We start from the raw sequence: 19,106 nt of genomic DNA, 5'->3' as shown, positions 1-19,106 counted from the left end.
CACAAATTACCACATAGGTGGTAACCCATTAAGTACAGAGAAAGTGATTAGGGATCTGGGGACTCAAGTTGATAGCAATCTCTCCTTTGACAACCACATTGCCAAAGTGGTTAGAAAAACCTTCTACATAGCCCACCTCATGAAAGGATTCACATCTAGATCAAGAGAGGTAATCGTGCCCCTTTATTCATCCCTCATCAGGCCCATCATAGAATACAATGCCCCCTTTGGGATGTACCTTACCCAACACCTGCAGCAATTAGAAAGACTCCAAAAGTACCTCACCAGGAGGATCAAGGGACTCAAACAGATGCCATATGCTGCTCGGTTAAAAAAACTCCAGCTCTACTCAGTTGCATACCGCCTACTTCGAGGCAATCTATGCCTGACATATAAAGCTATGTCCAACCCAGAATTAATGGACATGCTCCACCTCAGTAAATCTAAATCCCTTAGAGCCACGAGCTCAAGGGACTTGAACCTCAGCACAGAAATAAATAGAACATGCTGGAGGGACAGATTCATAACCCAGAGGCTCCCTTCGTTCTGGAATAGAATTCCAATTCATGTTAGGCAGAGCACCTCACTGACTCTCTTCAAGAAGAATCTTGTTGAGTGGATGGGGGATCGTAGGTTTGTCCCGGGGATTACTTCCGTGTCACTATTAGACAGAGGCACAGTAAACTAAACTTTAAAAAGGGCACAGTATACTCAAATCAAGGGGTGGCGTAAGCTAAACACAATCAGGCTAGGCTTATAAATGCCCCAGGGCAGATAGCCTAGTATGAACCTATGAACCTATAAGACCACTCCCCTGAAGACTGTCATAACTGTTTTAAGAATGCCTTCAGTAAAGATATCCATGCTGTGCAAACCTGGTTGTCAGTTCACACTTAACTAGACAGTTTTGCCTGCACCATGACTTGAGGAATCAGGCCTCCTTTCATACTTTAATACTTTAAAATATGAATTCTCTTTACCTTGTCTTTTCTTTGTCTTAACCCTTACCACCATTGTTGGTTTATTGCTAGGAATACTGTGAAGTCATACATCCACCAGCAACAATCCACAATGTTGGATATAACAGATACATCCCTATTGTATGTTGACTAGAATAAGATCTTCCTGTCTTGCCATGAATTTGAGAGGCTGAACCCTTACAAGCCATCAAGGGTGAATAGGATTATTTTTCTTTGTACTTCTCTGAATTTTTTGATGAAAGAAGGAATCAGAGGGAATGGATGAAAGGCATAAAGAAATATCCATTGCCACAGGACTGGTAAGGCATCAACTGCAAATGTAACACCAGGGAGTACTCAGACACGAAATATAGAATGCAATTTATATTTTTAAATCAATAAATTGCATTCTATATTTTGTGTCTGAGTACTCCCTGGTGTTATATTTTCTAGCTGGAGCTGTGTTCTTGGATCAACTGCAAATGTCCCTTGTTGTGCTGCAGCAGAAAAAGGGGAGAATGGCATTCTGCTATTTGCCAAATAGGTTTATATCTACAGTGCCCTGCTTCCATGTTATGTAAATCAGACATTGGTTCTGAAGCATCAGCTCCAGGACAGGACCAGGGGAGTCAATCACACCTGATACAAACTGAGGCTCAAATGCTGCTTCTGTCTATGTATGGTCCCCATGTATGTGGATACACAGCTCCTCTATGCATAAAGGGTATAACTGCCATGCTGTTTTGCTCGCTTAGTTAGGAAGTGCATGACAGATGGGTGGAATCACAGTAGAACAGCAATTAGCATTGCTGCATCACAGCAACTGGTTCTCCAGTCTGGTTCATGACTCAGGTGCCTAATTTGTGGAATCTGTGTGGGTTTTTGCCAAGTCGTCTAATTTTTCCTCATATCCTAGACATGTGCTGTAGGTGAATTTGTGTTCCTTGGAATTGTCCATCACTGTGCACACTGTGTATGAGTGTGTCTCCATGTGTCCTGTAATGGCTTAGCACTGTGTCCAAAACTAGTTTCTGTGCCTTACTGTCATTGATTGCTGGTATAAGCTCCAGACTCTCTGGATCCCGGAAATGGATTTAGAAGGTAATCTGAAAATGAATGCACAAATGAATGGATGAATGAAACAAATGATGGACTGGTTGTACAAATAAACCAAATAAAGAGGGGTCCTGAGGGGTACTTCCCATCAAGGTCTTGAAGGTTAAGAGGAATGCTTGTATCTTCACCTGCTTGATGTGGAACCAGTGTCTCCAGGAATACCATAGATCTTGTCCCTTGAGGCATTCAGTGTGATTTCCTACCCAACATTCAAAATGTCTCTCATCAAAATCTGCAGGTTTAGCTGCAGAAAAGCAAGATACCTAAAGATATTGGTGGAAGTGTTTACTAGCAGGAGCTGGTAACAAGGATCAGACACCAATAGCATATCTAAGATGGCTCCAAAGCCACTGATACATCAACATTCTTATCCTTAAGCATGCAAGGGGGGCCATGAAGATAATGGTAGTCACCAGGCCTGAAAGCCTAGTAGAGTTTCAGCCAAGGAAATCCTGGGATCTGTCTAATGGCATGGATGTTTGACATTGAAAAGTGTCCATATCCATGTCTACAAAGGTAATTCTTTCTGAAAAAGAGATAAGAAGGACTTTCTTCAGCTTATTATAAACTTCCAGGGACTGCAGCCATGGCAATGCTCACTGCAGGGATGCTTCCAAGGACTAATTGCACAGTTCCACTATGATCCAGTCATCTAGGTAACTGAACTCATGGAAATTCTCCTCCTGCAGGTTTAAGCCACCAAGGCAAATAACTTCACAAAGAACCTTGGTGCTAAAGAATGCCAACAACACTTTGTACTGGAAAAAATATCTCTCCAAAACATACTGTAGAAAGCTCTGCATTGTTCCAAATGCTGATGTGTTAAAAGGCATCCATGATGTCTAGTGAAGCCACCAAACTGCCCAGTGAAAGCAGCAGCAATATCAATATCAACCTCTGCAGGATGACCATCTGAAACTATGTGGTTAAACTGGAGAGGACTAGAACTTACCCTTCTGTTTGACAACAGGAAGATGCAAGAATAAAACCCTGTCCCTTTTCCAAAAACAGAGCAGTATATTCAGACCCTTTGAGCAGTAGAGTCTGTGTCTAACTCAAGAGAAACACAGACAGACTGATCTGCCAATAGAACTCTTCTAGGAGAAGACTGGTGAATTCTTGAACATGGCTATGAGTGGCCACATCTAAAACCCAACTATCCTTTGTGATAGTTTCCCCAAGTTAGGGTGAAATCAGATAAATGATACCCATATCCAGTCCCAGACCAGATTCAGGGCTACAGTGCAGCTGCTGAAGCAGAGCAGGGGAGGGGCTTATGGTGCTTCAGTGCCTTTCTTGAATGGCAAGATGGTATTTTCCTCATTTGGTGCTGATCAGAACTGGAAGAGGAAAAGGAGGTGGGTGAAGTAGTTCATCTAGTCTTTTTCAGAGAGGTGAGGACCTGCATCCTCCTCAGGAGATCACCAAGCAAGTCTTTAGAAGGCTGGCCAAACAGCAGTTTTTCCTCCAGGTAGGAATACACTGTTTTGCTTTTGAGTTCTTTTTTTTGAGGGAGGGCAACCTTAACCACACCTTCCTGTTACACAGATGCTTCAGCCCATGGTCATAAGCAAAGCATCTGCACAATCAGATTTAAAGCAGGCAACATGTAAACCCACCTTAAAAGTTGAAAACAGAGTTTCCAGAGATTTGTTTTTCTTGATGTCCAGACACAGGAAGGCTGTCAGGTTTTCCAGAGCTTTATAATTATACACGGCTGGAACTTGGATGGGTGAGAAGAACAGACAAAGTCCCTTGGCCTTGTTATGATATAAGAACACACTGTCTTGCCATATCTGATCAGAGCTTTGGAAGCAGTGCTAGTCAGCAAGATAGCAAAGTGTTGTGGTCACTAGAACATATGTTGGTCCAAACAGATCATGTAGGATTCAGTATAAGGATATTTACTAAGACTTTTCAACCATTCCAGTGTGGAATCTTTGGATTCACTTGTAACATACCTCCTTTCCTAAAAAGAAAGAACATCCTGGTTCAGCAAAACCCCTTATCCTTAAAATCTTTTATCTACTTTGTGATGATCTATCCCTCTGAGAACATATTTCTGTCAGACTGACCATAAAAGAACGATCTATGAACATACTTACATTTATTATAAAAAGGGCAGCTTCCTACCATAACCAGCCTGGAAAAAAACAGTAATGGCACCGAGCAGTGATAAGACTCCAAGTCTTAATGAAAGTGTTACACACATCATCTAACACTAGTAGCAGTGTAGACTTAAGTGTTCTGACACACAAAAATGCAAGCTTTGATATTGCAGGTAGCTGTATTACTTAAAAAAATGGATTATGTGTATAATTGGATCACCTGTACTGAAAGACTGAATTGTATGCATTATCTTTTATAATAGATCATAAAATAATGTGACAAATATAAAGCCATAAAGGAAAGATCTGATGCTTTTTAAAATTTCTGAGAATTTGTTTGTGACAAAAAGTTATGATTTATTTATTTGTTTCAACAAGGAATGCGGACTGTCTACAATGCCCTTTTCAGCTACAATGAATATAGCCTCACCTACAAAACCCCAGTGTTCAGTTCATTTCAGTAAAGTCTCAAAATGACAAGTTCAGCTGGTCAAATAAGTATTTTTTGTAGCCAACAAGCCCTACTGCACCACCCCATGTGGGAGACAAGCCTCTTCATCTCCAAACCTCTCTGCCCCTCTCTCTCTCTCTCTCTCTCTCTCTCGCTTGATCTCTCTCTCTCTGTATATATATATATATATATATATATATATATATATATATATATATATATATGGGTCTACTTCATAAAACTGAAATTTCATAAAGTTGAATTTCATAACATTGAGACTATAACATCGAAAAATCAAAACACTGAAAACCCAAAACATTGAAAACTCAGAACATTGAAAGTGTGCTTCATAACATTGAAAAGTACAATGCACAAGTAAATAAGATCCCCTCCACCTACAACAACACCTAACTAACAAACACACTTTCGACTCAATTTCTGCAGGGTGGGCAAGACCCCCTGCACCCTTCATGTGGGGGGGCTCTGCCCCCCACACCCCATGTAAATTGAATATACCAACTCCAAGATCACACTACAGTGGAAAAAAGTTAATTTCCTAACCTCAGTGTATGCTGATTGTGATAAAGTGAGGTTAAGAAATTAACTTTTTTCCAGTGTAGTGTGATCTTGGAGTTGGTATATTTAATTTACGGGGGTTGTTGGGGGCAGAGTGTAGAAACATAGTAGAAAGTGTGTTTGTTAGTTAGGTGTTGTTGTAGGTGAAGGGAATGTTATTTACATGTGCTTTGTAGTTTTCAATGTTATAAACCACACTTTTAATGTTCTGAGTTTTCGGGTCTATATTAGGAAGTCAAATGTTGAAAAGAGTGAACGCTCTTACATCGACACCTAAAGACCGAAACCACACAATATCGAACATACAGAACAGCGATTATTTTCCCAGGGAAAAAAAAATCGCTCAAAAAAAAAAAAAAAAAAAAAAACAAATCCACAGGCAAAATAAAGTGGGGGGCTTCACCACCCACAGCCTCTGAGATCGCACCACAGTGAAGGAAATGGCAAAGTCCTGGCAATGGCCCAGCGATTTTTTTTCCCTGGGAAAAAACGCTGTTCCGGCCATTTGACATTCTGTGGTTTTGGTTATTAGGGGTCGATGCAAGAGCATTCACTCATTTCAACATTCGACTTCCCAATATAGACCCGAGTTTTCAATGTTTTGAATTTTCAGTGATTTGAGATTTAGATGTTTTTGTCTCAGTGTTATGAAATTCAACGTTGTGAAATTTCAATGTTATGAAGTAGACCCATATATATATATATATATATATATATATACACAAACACACACACACACACACACACACACACACACACATATATATATATATATATATATATATATATATATATATAGATAGATAGATAGTTGTGTGTGTATGTATCTCATTGAACTACAAACACTCATAAGAGTGAACCCAGAAAGAAAAAAAGATCATTTTACATTGAATTTAAAAATGATAAAACATTTTTTGTGAGGGCAAGCCCCCCCTTCATCCCCACCTGGGGGGCTGTGTCCCACACAGTCCCTGTTAATTATATATACTAACTTCAAGATCACACAACAGTGGGGTAAGGACAAATTTCCTTACCCTGCTGCAACGCATTCTCCTAGAAAAGGCTGGCTGCAAAAATGCCATAGAGAAGAATGTTCAGTCATATGATTGTACACTGTTTTTTACATGTCAGAAATGCATTCGCTCATAACAGCATTCACAGTTCTGACCTGTAATCATATAGATTGATATAGATATATATGTATCAGCTCCACAGTCATAAAAACACTGAAGAAAGTAGAAATTCCAGAGAAATCTCTGTCAGTCCACACATGAAAATATATCAGCAGTGATTCCCTGTGGACAAGCGTGGTCAGCAAGTTCAACAACAGAAAGCTGAACTTGACCACAAGGAACCTCATCCACCAAGCCTGACAACATAATATTTGTCATAAACAATGTTTGAAATACCATTTGTATTTATTCACATCAAACAATAACGTCCCAGGCTATAAACACTCTTAAATTACTGCCAGTGAAGTGAATGTAGTTGTCTTTCATAGGATCATAGGATCATAGGACGTTGCTAGGCTATTGGCCCTGAGGCCCTTACAAGACCTAGCAAAGAATTTAGCCCATGTTCAAACAAATCAGCACCCTATGCCACTGTCCAGCAGGGACATAGGTGGAATCCCAGGGGTGTATTTTCTGTTCCCCATCCAGTTATCCAGGTTGCACTTAAAAAGGTTTAATGAAGTACTCTGCTTTACATGGAGAGGGAGTCTAATCCATAAAATGGAGGGTCTCTGGGACACAAATCTGTCCTGCCAATAAGTCCTATTGATATCACAGACCAGGTTGAGGTCTTGCATGTGGGTTACTCGAGTAGAGCTTGACTTGTGGATATGCAGCAGTCCCATCAGGGCGGGGTCTGAGATTGCTTTGTATGCCAGACAGAGGTCACCTCTGAGGAGTCTGTAGGTGACTGAGTAGAGGGACAGGGCTTTTAGCCTATCTGTGTAGGGTAGATGTTTGAGGCCATGGATTCTCCAGGTGAGGAATCTCTGTGGTCTCTCAGATAACAAAAAAAGAACAAATCAAGATAAAAGATTTATGTTATTATCACTAGTTCATTCAATATCCTTATAGCCATGATATTTACTCTGTGCAAGCAGATAGTATATGGAGTTACCTTGGAAGCCTGTACTACTTTGCCATTTAAATCAGTGCTCTTAAATTTAGAAGATGTGCCAGGGTTACTGGTCAGTAACACCAGTTTCTAATATTTTCATTCTCTGTATACTCACAGGTAATAGAATAGAGCTCTGCTATTCATCTGAATTAAACAATTCATTTTTTTAGCATCTGGCATAATGCAAATCATGGAGTTAATGAATTAAAAACCTTAACATATTAATACTTGCTACTGAATGAATGATGAAGGAGGGATGCTGGAAATGCTAACACCATATTCCCCACTTTTTACAAGCAGAACACTTTATTCTGCACAAAAGATTTAATATTGCTTACTTTTGTAACAAAGCAAGAATTTTTGTGTTGATGTGAAACAGCAGAGTAATGCACAATCACAGTGCCTGAAAAATGTTAAAGCAGTGAGTCGTCTTTGTATAACAAAACTATTGTCATTTTAGCAGGCTTATGTGATCACTCACTGACATCACCGGACTGCAACAGGTTTTAGGAATTATGTCTGTGACTTGAGAAGTCTCAAGACAAAATAAATGTACTCATCTTTCTCAACCAAAGCATCTTGTAGTTTTAATCCACTGACAAGTTTATAAAACGAAAAAAAAAAAAAAACTAATAAAAAATAAAACTTCAGGTTACAGGATAAAAATGAATCCCCGTCGAGAATCTAAAAATAAGTTACCATTTATTCACACTGTAATTATTAACAAAAGAAAAATAAAATCAAACACTTTCATCTATGCCATTCAGAGACTTTATCAAGTTTGTCCAAATATGTACCTTTTTTGGAATATTTCTACAATACTGTAACTACATATCATGTTATTTAAAATGTGTTGTGTGTGTAATTGAATCATCTGTATGCAAGGAATGAATAGCATGCAGATCCTTTTTAATAAAATGGGACAGTAATGTGCCATTTTCAAGTAATGACGTATTTACTGACAAATAAAACAGAAAGCAAGATATTTTTTATTGAAAGGCAGTGTAATGAAACATTGCTGTCATTATGTCCCTTAATTGCCATGGACCCCAAACTTACCTAATTAAATGATCCTTTAGACTGTGGACCAAGATTAATAAAGCACCCCAGCTTGGAATGGGTAACCTAGTTCAGAAAACATTCAGAGAAAATTCCTAGCATTTTTGTGTGCCTAGTTAACTAATTATTAGTACCTTTTAAATGCTTTGAGTAGTGATGTCATAAAACGAATGGTGTGTGGATGCTATAAGTAAGGGCATACCATGCATCTACCTTTTCACTGCACATATCAAGTATCCTTTCCCATATGTGCATATACATTTAATCTGCAGTTTAAAGACATTATTAGGAAAATGAGATGCGCATCATTGTATGTGCTTGTATTACTGACTGCATACAGCTTTATATTTCAAGACCCTGCACACTGTTTAGATGAATTTACTACTTCTGATTTGGAAAAAAGTGAAGAAGAGGACTTTTCTGAGGTACGGTGCTAGTTTTATTTTTAGCATTACTTTTCAGCACAACAAAAATACTATAAAATCATTCACTGACAGGAGAAATGCATTTTGAAAGGTAGTAGATACAGCAGTTTGTCTTGGAACTGAGTCACATACAATAAATGGAAGTTAGCATAATGGCTAAGGTGCTTACCTTCCTGACACACAGTACATGGTTTGATCTTTACCTTTGGTCACTGTGTGTCTATTGGTTAGGCATAGGATTGATTGTCTAGTGTTTACCTATGAACCTCAATTCCTATTTCAGTCTTGCTAGGATAAAATCAAGTTACAACGGAATTAGTTGTGATGTCTTCCTGACATTTACTTAATCATAACATATACAATAGGTGACTGAAGACAATTTTAGTGAATGCATTTTCAATTTGTAATTTTGATGATTGCATTTTCAGTTATTACTGCTGTTGAACCTTTTTACTAAAGGCTAAGTGAAAGTAGTACTGAAAGCTGCTAAAACCACTGATAAGGTTAGCTTCTTTAAAAAGATGTTCATACTCAGCATTATTATTCTGAAAATAAAAATACATTTGCAATAGAAAAAAAACAGGACAGATGTGTTTTTTATTTGTATTTATATTTGTATTTATGGTATTTGGCGGGCCTACTAATCCCTTTTCACATGGGCGAGCAAGGTCCCTTTTTAAAGGAGTAACCGAGAAGAATTTATAATGATTAGATAAATTTGGTCAGGATCTCAAGGAAGCTTGAAAACATCCCAAGAACAAGGAGATGTGTGACCAACTTAATTTCATCCAAAAGATGGCACCTTAGTAGTTCAGCAAGTTTCATGATACAGTGCAGTGCTAGAAATGGTAAAATAGTTTGAAAGTGCCTAGTATGAGAATAGAACTGACAATGTTCTGGTCTTACATCATACCAGTAAGTATCAAGTTTACTGAGTTATTACCACACTTAAGAAGAAAACAGTGACAAAAAATTTGCCAGAACACTTAAAAGGCAGTGCCATGAATACAGAATGAATGGCATGTTTTATGTTCAGAATTATGTACAGTTAACAAAGGAAAGGTCTTTTTACTAAAAAGTATCTGTTAGTTTATCACATTCACATTAAACAGACCTCATCTGCTGTCTTCTTTGGGTGTTGCAGCCTGCCGAACAGTTGCTAGAAGAATACCAGAGGAGTCTCAGTGTGGACGATTCCAAAGAATGGGAGCCAAAGGCTACTGTTAGGACAAGCAGCCCGACTATCAGCAAACTACCCAATGCACTCGCTAATCTACCCCTTCGGTTTGGAAGAGCTCTGCAGAACAGATTCACCCAGTCCATTGCAAATCTGCCACTCAGATTCGGTAGAACACTGGAATACCCCGTACCAAGAGCAATTTCCAATTTACCACAAAGATTTGGAAGGTCACCAGTGCTTAAAACTTCAGCTGCCAACTTGCCACAGAGATTTGGCAGATTCACAGCAATGCCACAGTTTTTATGGTCTACTGCAAATTTGCCCAAAAGGCTTGAAAGACATCTGCCTGTCAGTCGGCTACCTTATTCCATGCTACTATTCCCTCTTGGCCTGGAAGGGCCTCAACACACAGGAGACATGTGAGTACATCTTATTCCACTGTTAGCTTCCACATTGGTTCTGGTTTTATGGTAGCCATTTGAATGTGAAATTAAATAGAAATCTTTTAGTGTTCTATGTCCTGTCTCTGTTATTGAAGTCCTGTAAGGGTTTTGTTCGATTTAATAAATTTGACAATGACACCTGCGTAGCACAGACATTTTGAATGCTTTACAATGTGGGGACAAAGTCTGAAGTTATTAAGTAAAGGGCATGATGTGTATTGTTGTGTATCATTCATTTCAGGTTTCAGTACATTTAGCCATATTTCTTAAACAGCATTAGCTTGTTAAACAGCACATCTCTCATTGTACACACACGCAGATATATATATATATATATATATATATATATATATATATATATATATATATATATATATATATATATTATGTATAAAACACACACGCACGCACACACACACAGATGTAGGATCTTCTGTCATCATAAACTTGGAAGAAGTGTGACAACACAGCAGTACAATATGCAATAGGTCTGCTCAACTAAAGATTTGTCAGTGGAATTATTCCAGTGCTGTGCAAAGTACAGAAAATTGGGATGCAAACAAACAGGTATATATTTAGTTAAATAACTAATGAATCTTTTTTTTTTTTTTTTTGAAAAAAACGATTTACAGAAAATAAAGGCTAGCTAGAATATAACAGTTATAAAATAGGCACTGCAGGATAACGCATGTTTACCTCCCTGTCTACCTAACATAATAACTAATCAGTATCACCGAATAACCAACAGCAGTGTCTGTACCTATAAGGTTTCAGTTTTCACAATCTCACTAGAAGGTCATATTTTCTGCTTTAATTTTAGTTGCTTGCCATAACAGATGATGACAGCAAACATGCTGTTCAGAACAAAGAGCATTGCATTGATGCCACTTAAATTTTACAAATTTCAAGAGGCTTTCCTTCAATAAATAGCTATTTCTGTAGCCTAATTTGATTTACAGAATTCCATATTAATTAACACCATGCCTTACTATCAGATGCAATAAATGTACTATGAAGATAGCTGTTAAAGGTAATTTAACTTGTAAGTACAATATTGCGAAATATGTTAGCATGTTCAAAACTATTATGTTTAACTTATGCTTTGAAAAGGTACAGCTCAGCTCAACTTTACTTAAGCACATTATCTCAAAGCACATTACAAAACATTTGAAATTTAAACAAGTGGATGTTACTAGCTAGGAAAAACAAGTAAAGTCAACTTTTATTGCAGCGAGTCATCACAAACCGCATTAAAAATAGGTGAAATTCAAGCAAGCAAATGTTAAACAAAAGATAAAATAAAACAGCTAAAGTACAAACTAAAGTAAAAACATACATATCACTTTATTTCACTAGCTTTTGTTTTAATATTTTATTTATTTTTAGGTCTGTCATATTGGGAAGAAATATATTTATTAAGGTAACTTGGGATGAAAAGCTTAAAGCTTTATTAAGCAAGACAGTACATTCACAGTTACCACTGAAAGAAAAAATCATTGTAAATAAAAAATATAGCTTATAACAACAGAATAATTCAAACCTGAGATAAAGTAACATTTACACAACAATGCAGTGCAAGTCAAACAGGAATGCTAGCTTATTGCCTTTGTTCTTGAAATGAGTGATCCATTGTAACTCATATGTCACTTACTATGAATGAATATTGTTGAGCAATATGGATAAAAATGGCTGTTCGACTGCTTTTGTTAATAATTTTATAAGATACTGTATATGAAAGATAACATTTAGAGAAAATACAAAACTTAAAACAAATAAAACTGTCTGTACCAATGTGAACAGATTTATGCACTGCAAAACCTGGACAAAAGTAAGAGCGTAGTGTCACACTAAAAGCAATCGACTACACCAGGCATTGTTCTGTGGATGCAGTGACAAGGTGAACACTGGATGTTCTGAGAGAATTCAGAAGGCTAAATAAAGGCTGAGCAATTTGCATACCAGCAGCTATTGGTCAGGAATTTTACTGGGTTTATTGGAAAACTGTAGAGGAGATGTGACACATACTCTAGGAGTAACATGTTTTAGCTGGCACAGATATAATCATAGACAGGTAGTGTGTGCACATAACACATTTTATTATAGGGTGGTTATGCAGGAGATGAGATGTGCAGTGTAATATGTTATTACAATGGCACTTGATTTATAAGCTATGAGCACGAAAGGAGGAGTAAAGTACAAGGGTTCCCAAACACAGTAATGTTGCATGAGTCAAATATTCATTTACAGTTATTAACTCAATGGACCGTTATCAATGTATACCTTGTGAATATATTTAGATAATTACACATAAATGGCAATATGCTAAACACATATCACCACACACTGTAAGACAAAAACCCAATGGACAAGTGTGTCTGTCGCAAGGCTGTGTGCGAGGTAGTTCAATATATTACCCAGCATGCTTATTACACATAAAATAACACGCTTTTGGTGGAAGACTATTTTAGCTGTGCTTTGCCCATATTTACATACCCCTATTAGACATTTATTCATTCAGATAGTTTGTTTTTCTGAGTCTAGTTTATAAGCACAAAAAACACACAAGCACACGCACACATTTTCTAGATATTACATAAGAAAACTCTGTGCTGACTGCTTGTGCAAACCATAGTATCAAACTGCGTCTCAACAGCATGTCACACAGTAAGCACTGAGAATATGCACTACACAACAGGAGTGGGCTAGTTTACAGTGATTAAAAGAAGATCTGCTGCAGAATGCATGGATATTAGAGATGATCAGTCTACAAGTCCAAGGGTTAAAACAAGACAGAACATTTAGGTTAGTCTTGCACAGGCTTTTCTAACTGTACATCTGCATACACTATACATATTTTTCAAAAGCTTTAATAGAACTGACAGAAGGAGTCTAGATCAGAAATGATTTTGGACTAACAGTTTCAATCACCATTCTTCTCTGTCGTCTTCATCACTGACTGTACAAATGAATTCTGAATGATGTGCTGTAACATATAAAGCCCAAGTCTAAAGAACACTGGCAAATTATTCTTAATATACATTTCTAGATGTAGTCTTTTAACTTATGTATTATTTCTGAAAGCAAATAACCTTATATATGTTCTTCCTTTTAGGGCATCAGATCTGAGCATGGGCACTGATGAATAAGGACAAAACAGAGCAATGAGTCACACAACTTGGGGCCTGAACACAAAACCCTGTAAATAAAGGCAACATAATGATGGCCTGGATGGCATGCACGTCTTAAATTTTGTATAAATAATCACGCTAAAGTGTGATCATTTTTGTGTAAGTTTGTGTAACAATTTCATGAGATGGCTCGAATTTATGTGCTGTACCACACTATCTGCATTTTCTGTATTCATAACATTTTATGTACAAATAAATATTGCATAACATTATCAGATTGGAATGCAACATTTTGCTAAGTACATGAGACTCCTAAGTCAAACAGGAGCATTACTTGAAATGTACATTGTAACAGTACTTTTTTGATAAACCTATAATGATTAAAACTATACCTAACCGAATACTACATCTGATTCAGTAAATACACTTCTGATAAAAAGACAATACAAAGCTAAAAGCTGTACTCCTGAATATATACAACCACTTAATGTTTTACGAATGTAACCTTTGTATGTTATGTTAACTGGTCTCTGAAATGTTTTCAGGAATATAATATGTTAACTATCAGAGCTGTGCTTTGGTTAGCACAGTAGGCAAATTTTTATCTGTACACAAGTCTACTTATAAACAAGAAACAAGTGCCAAAATTAGGTGGCATGTGTGTGTATAGACACACACACACACAAATATATATATATGTATATATATATATATATATATATATATATATATATATATATACAGTCCCCTGCATTTGACTCAGCATGTGTTTGTTTGTCAAATGCAAGGGTGTGATTTAATGTCAACAATATGAAAGGACGAATGGTAAATATGTCAATGGTATGGAAAATCAATACAGGTAAGTGGGGTTGGGGGATGAGAGTTCATGTGTGTGTGTGTGTGTGTGTGTGTGTGTGTGTGTGTGTGTGTGTGTGTGTGTGTGTGTGTGTGTGTGTGTGTGTGAGTTAGGGTCAGGGATGAGTGAAGGAGTGAGTCTGTATATTTTAGGGCAAGGATAAGGGTTAGGTTAGGGGATAGATGTAGTATTGTTTGTGTGTGTATTTGTGAATGTTTGTGTGTCTGAGTCCGTTTTGTGTAGTTGCAGTGTTATGGGAAAGTTTTAAAGACATTAAGGTGTAGGGTTAGGGTTGGGGGAAAGGGTAGCATTAGGGTTAGGGTTAGCACCCATTACTAAAGAGGGCAGGGGGAACCACTTTAATTGTTCATTTAAGAGTAGCTGCTGATATTACCAATGCTGGTGCTAATTTGTCTGACTTGTAGGTTATCGAGTCCATCCTTCTGTTCTTTTTATTAACTAGAACTGCATTAGGTTTGTTGAGCATTTTTGGAATCATTTATTATTCTATGGAAGTATCGAGTACAGACATCAGCATTTCAGCCAGCAGATTGCATAGTTTCCTTAGCAGTCTTGGATATACTAAGCAGAGTCATATAGTATTATCCATTTCACATGCAGATGTTGTCCTATATTTTTTTCTTAAAATAAATAAATACATGATATGTAGATTTGTCTGCTTCCTCGGTAACCCTGCATTTTTATGTTCCTCTTCGCCCAAATCATATGAAGGCTTTATTTATTTTGGATTTCTTGTGAGTCACATAAGTAACATTTCTTCTTTCACTTTCTGACTGTTTCTGTAAAACAGTTGCTTTCCACATGTCTTGTTATAATTCATGTACCCTGAAGTTTTTGTCTCTCCTTCATTATAACTTTGGTCTCCTATTTTCCCATCTATCATTTACAGTCTTACGGGTATGTTCTAGGCAATTAGTCTGTAAACCATTATAAGCCTAGCCAAAAATCCAGAGCCAAAAATTTCCTCCAGCTTCAAGGAGGGAAAGACAAAATAGACTAGGGAAAATTAGATTTTTCTTGGCACCTTTGCTGCCCTATTCATGTATTTATTTATTTCATTAACATGCATCCCTTTAATTTTATAATTTTAGTCCTCGCCATTTTGCCTTTGAAAACACTTTGCTCTGAAAATCAGAACCTGCTTTTTGTATTTTGGTTGTTGTTGCTCTGTGTCTTTATATTTCTCATGGCATAAGATTTTGTAGTTTCTCAAAATATTTATTTTATTTGACTACTATCACATTATTTTTGTGAATATTGTGTAGGAATATTTATCACTATCTGCCTCTTATCTGTAATATCTGCTTATGTTTCCTCCCTTTGATAAACATCTGAGCAGATTGGGAGGGTGTCCTGATGGTTAAGGTGTTTGCCTGACAAACACAAAGTGCAGGGTTTGAGTCTCACAAGGGATAATTGGCTAAGCTTAAAATGGCTCACAAGGGCAGTTAGCTTAGTACTGACCTATGAACCTATAATCTGTGCTTGTCTTTATGTTTCCTCATTAATATGCACACTTTACAAATATAACATTAATATGTGTATTGAAATACCTCTAAATGTTTTTATTCCTCTTCTTAATATAGTATTCTAGTCTTTTCTCAGCCTTGTCATTTGTTATTCTTCTTTTTAAATTGCTTTCCACTTTTTATGTTTATGTATTCACCAGGTGATCTGGTTAAAAAGTCCAGATAATACCATTTGGGACCATGAAAATCCTCTAATACTGTTCTTTGATCACATATCTTGCAGACCACCACTGCAAGGCTTCATTCTCTACACTTGTATCCATGCCTGTCAACTTCTACCTCCCAAGTTACAAACAAAGCAAAAAGTAATTAGGGAAAAGGCTACAAGTTAGGGGCACTTTTAAAATGTTGATTCTATTAACCTAGAACCTAGAACTTCTCAAAATAATTTCCAGTTTTAGGTAGGGTGGATCAAGAGCTTCAGAACAAATCAGGGGCATCCCTCCAAAATCTGGACAATTCTATCCTGATGGAATTCCAACATGAAGTTAGGCAGATAGAACCTTTCTCCCTTTCATTGAAGGCTAGCCCTAATGGACATGCATTTACTAATCAGATATTGGGAGAGCTGAACCTCCAGAAGATATCTTTATGTCAAGTGTCAATAGGAAATGGAAGGACTATTGTTGACCTACATATCTTCCCCCACAGGCCCAGTTTGCAATAACATTAGCTAACAAGAGAGTCTGTCCCATGCACAATACTGAGCCATCAGTTTGGGCTTATCTGTACTTGTTGCTGCTATTTTAAGCTCCCAGGCTGGATCTTGGAGTAGCCATACAGTAATAATTTATCTATCCATCACCTTGGGAATGTCCACAGAACCATTGAACCAATGTAATACATTTGATTTTACTTTCAATATCTGAAGCTGGAAGCATAACCTTCCATCAAAATGACAATGAGTTGATCCTACAATGATTGAAACTATTGTCAAAAAATGAAACATCAATCCACAAAGGATCGAAAAACGAAATGTTTTTTTTTTTTTTGCTGGGGAGCAAGCACCCTTGCGCCCTTCTTGTGGGGAGCTGATCCTGATAATTATGTATACTAAATCTGAGATCATACTACAGTGGGGGGAAAGGGCATATTCTACAATTCCCTCTATACAGCGATCTTTTATTGGCAAATCTGGTAAATTTTGATCAGCTGATATTCAATCAGCTGAACTGGCTCTACCAGAAATCAATAACTTTCCATTTTGAAGGAAAGTTATGCTCCCCTCAGGCTATACCTCCAGCCCTCATCCTTTTCTTTTCCTCCTACATGCTATAACGGTTTTAGTTCCTCCACGGGTTCTGCTTGCACTATTCTTTCATTACTATAGCTATTGTTCATTGATTTACTCATGCCTACATATTGTTACATATTTCTAGTTTGCATTTGAAAATGAACTTTTGTGTTGGATATGCTTTGACATGGCTATCAATTGACAAATGAATAAATAGTTCAATTGTGTGAGGGTAATTACTATAGCAATACCTAACAGAGCCATCTTTGTAGCAATAATCATAACACAGATGCTTATGCTTGGAAGCATAGCTTTGGGAAGCTTTGGACCTGGCCAGTTTTGCCAAAGCAGTCTTATGCACTTCTGCACTCCAATGAAGTTCTCATGCTGTAGATAGTATTAACATAGGTTGGCCTAAGTCCTGTAAAAAGGCATAAATGGTATGCAACATCTTCTGTTATTCCTGATAAAAAAATCTCATTCAGATTAAAGTAATTTATGGAAGACAAATAGTGCAGAAGTACATACAAATGTAGAAGTAAGGAATACAACTATATATAATGTGACACAAATGCAGAAGTAAGGAATACAACTATATATAATGTGACACTTGGTGCAGAGTGAAAATGAGACTGGATGTATGACTAAAACATTTCTGCTTAGGATACAATCAGAAAGTCATTTGATATTTTAACTTCTGCACTGATTCAAATATACAAAAAAAATTGGTAGAATCACAAAATTAATAAGATGTACAAAAGAAAGATGATATATTATTTAAATTTGAAAACTTACTCTAGTCATACAAAATCAGTCTAGAGTAAATAAAGTACAGAAACTATTTACTTTTCTTATCAAATGTTTCAAACCTAACTACAGGTTAGTTTCTGTATTAAAGTTACTGGATCAAAAAACTGAAAGGGAAAAATTAGAATGTGTAATTTTTATCAATTAACAATGACATGATCATCAAATCACATGATTTAGGAAATGTGCGTGCAGAAACATTTTGTATAAACTTCAAAATAAGTAAGTAAATATGTCAGAGTAGTACAGAAACAAGGGAGTCATACGTTATATAATGATTGCCACAATTAAAATTAAAAATAAACTTCTCTGGAACCAGACCACATACCTAGTGGTTTTCTACACAGAATCAAGGAATACTAGCGAAGCCATTATCAACAATGTAAGTAACATGTCATCATGCAGACTCATCAATGGCCTGTGGTAAAAGGATATTGTGTTATTAACTGACTCAAGTCATTAGGGAGTCACATCAGACCCAAATAATTTTAGGCCCTTTAGCCTGAGCATCAATCTATGTAAAATCATGTACAGAGTCATACTAGAGCTTATCCACAATGACAAAGGGGACTTATTTCTGTTAGCTATGGAATAGTATAGGTTTGTTGAGATTTTGCCTTTTGGATCTTGTGGGATTGTTTGAAGGGGTAACAGAAGCACTTGATAATGGGCTAGCAGTGCATTCTGATTACTTGACACTATGCATAACTGAATAACTGAGAAATTAAACATATCATATGTCAATTTGTATATAATGTGTTTAATTTCTCAGTTATTCAGTTATGCATAGTGTCAGGATAAGCAGAATAACTGAGAAATTAAACATATTATATGTCAATTTGTATATAATTCAATGGGTGAAGTAAGGCTATGCAACAGGAAGACAGAATTTGGGATGGGAGTCATCTGCCAGTCCTATGATTGGTTACCAGTGGTGTCCCTTGTGGCTGTGTTCTGCAGTCCCTTATTTTTGGGCTACTTTTTTCAGACATAAAAGTGCTATAGCTTATAAACACAGTACCGTAATTAATTCATACCAAAGATCTATAAGTTGTCCATGATGGACTAAAACAAAAATACACAC

At 36.9% G+C, this 19,106-nt stretch overlaps 1 protein-coding gene across 1 annotated transcript; it reads left to right on the top strand.

Moving 5' to 3' along the window:
* Positions 1 to 8,633: 8,633 nt before the first annotated feature.
* NPVF (neuropeptide VF precursor) lies at positions 8,634 to 13,976 on the top strand. Its single transcript, XM_044067975.1, has 3 exons — positions 8,634 to 8,824; positions 9,969 to 10,423; positions 13,560 to 13,976. Exons 1-3 carry the CDS (start codon positions 8,693 to 8,695, stop codon positions 13,591 to 13,593), a joined length of 621 nt encoding a protein of 206 aa, XP_043923910.1. The 5' UTR covers positions 8,634 to 8,692; the 3' UTR covers positions 13,594 to 13,976.
* Positions 13,977 to 19,106: the final 5,130 nt, after the last annotated feature.

The sequence above is a fragment of the Protopterus annectens genome, chromosome 3.part1 (genome assembly GCF_019279795.1).
Source record: "Protopterus annectens isolate FY-2018-M chromosome 3.part1, PAN1.0, whole genome shotgun sequence".
Lineage (NCBI taxonomy): Eukaryota > Metazoa > Chordata > Ceratodontiformes > Protopteridae > Protopterus > Protopterus annectens.
This window is presented reverse-complemented; position numbering and strand designations above follow the sequence as displayed.

What these genes read in the sequence shown, in the direction of transcription:
- NPVF (XM_044067975.1), top strand. Translation starts at nt 8,693, where the DNA reads ATGAGATGCGCATCATTGTATGTGCTTGTATTACTGACTGCATACAGC. An exon ending in AAGAAGAGGACTTTTCTGAG is followed by an intron (nt 8,825 to 9,968) that starts GTACGGTGCTAG and finishes TGGGTGTTGCAG; the next exon opens with CCTGCCGAACAGTTGCTAGA. An exon ending in CCTCAACACACAGGAGACAT is followed by an intron (nt 10,424 to 13,559) that starts GTGAGTACATCT and finishes TCTTCCTTTTAG; the next exon opens with GGCATCAGATCTGAGCATGG.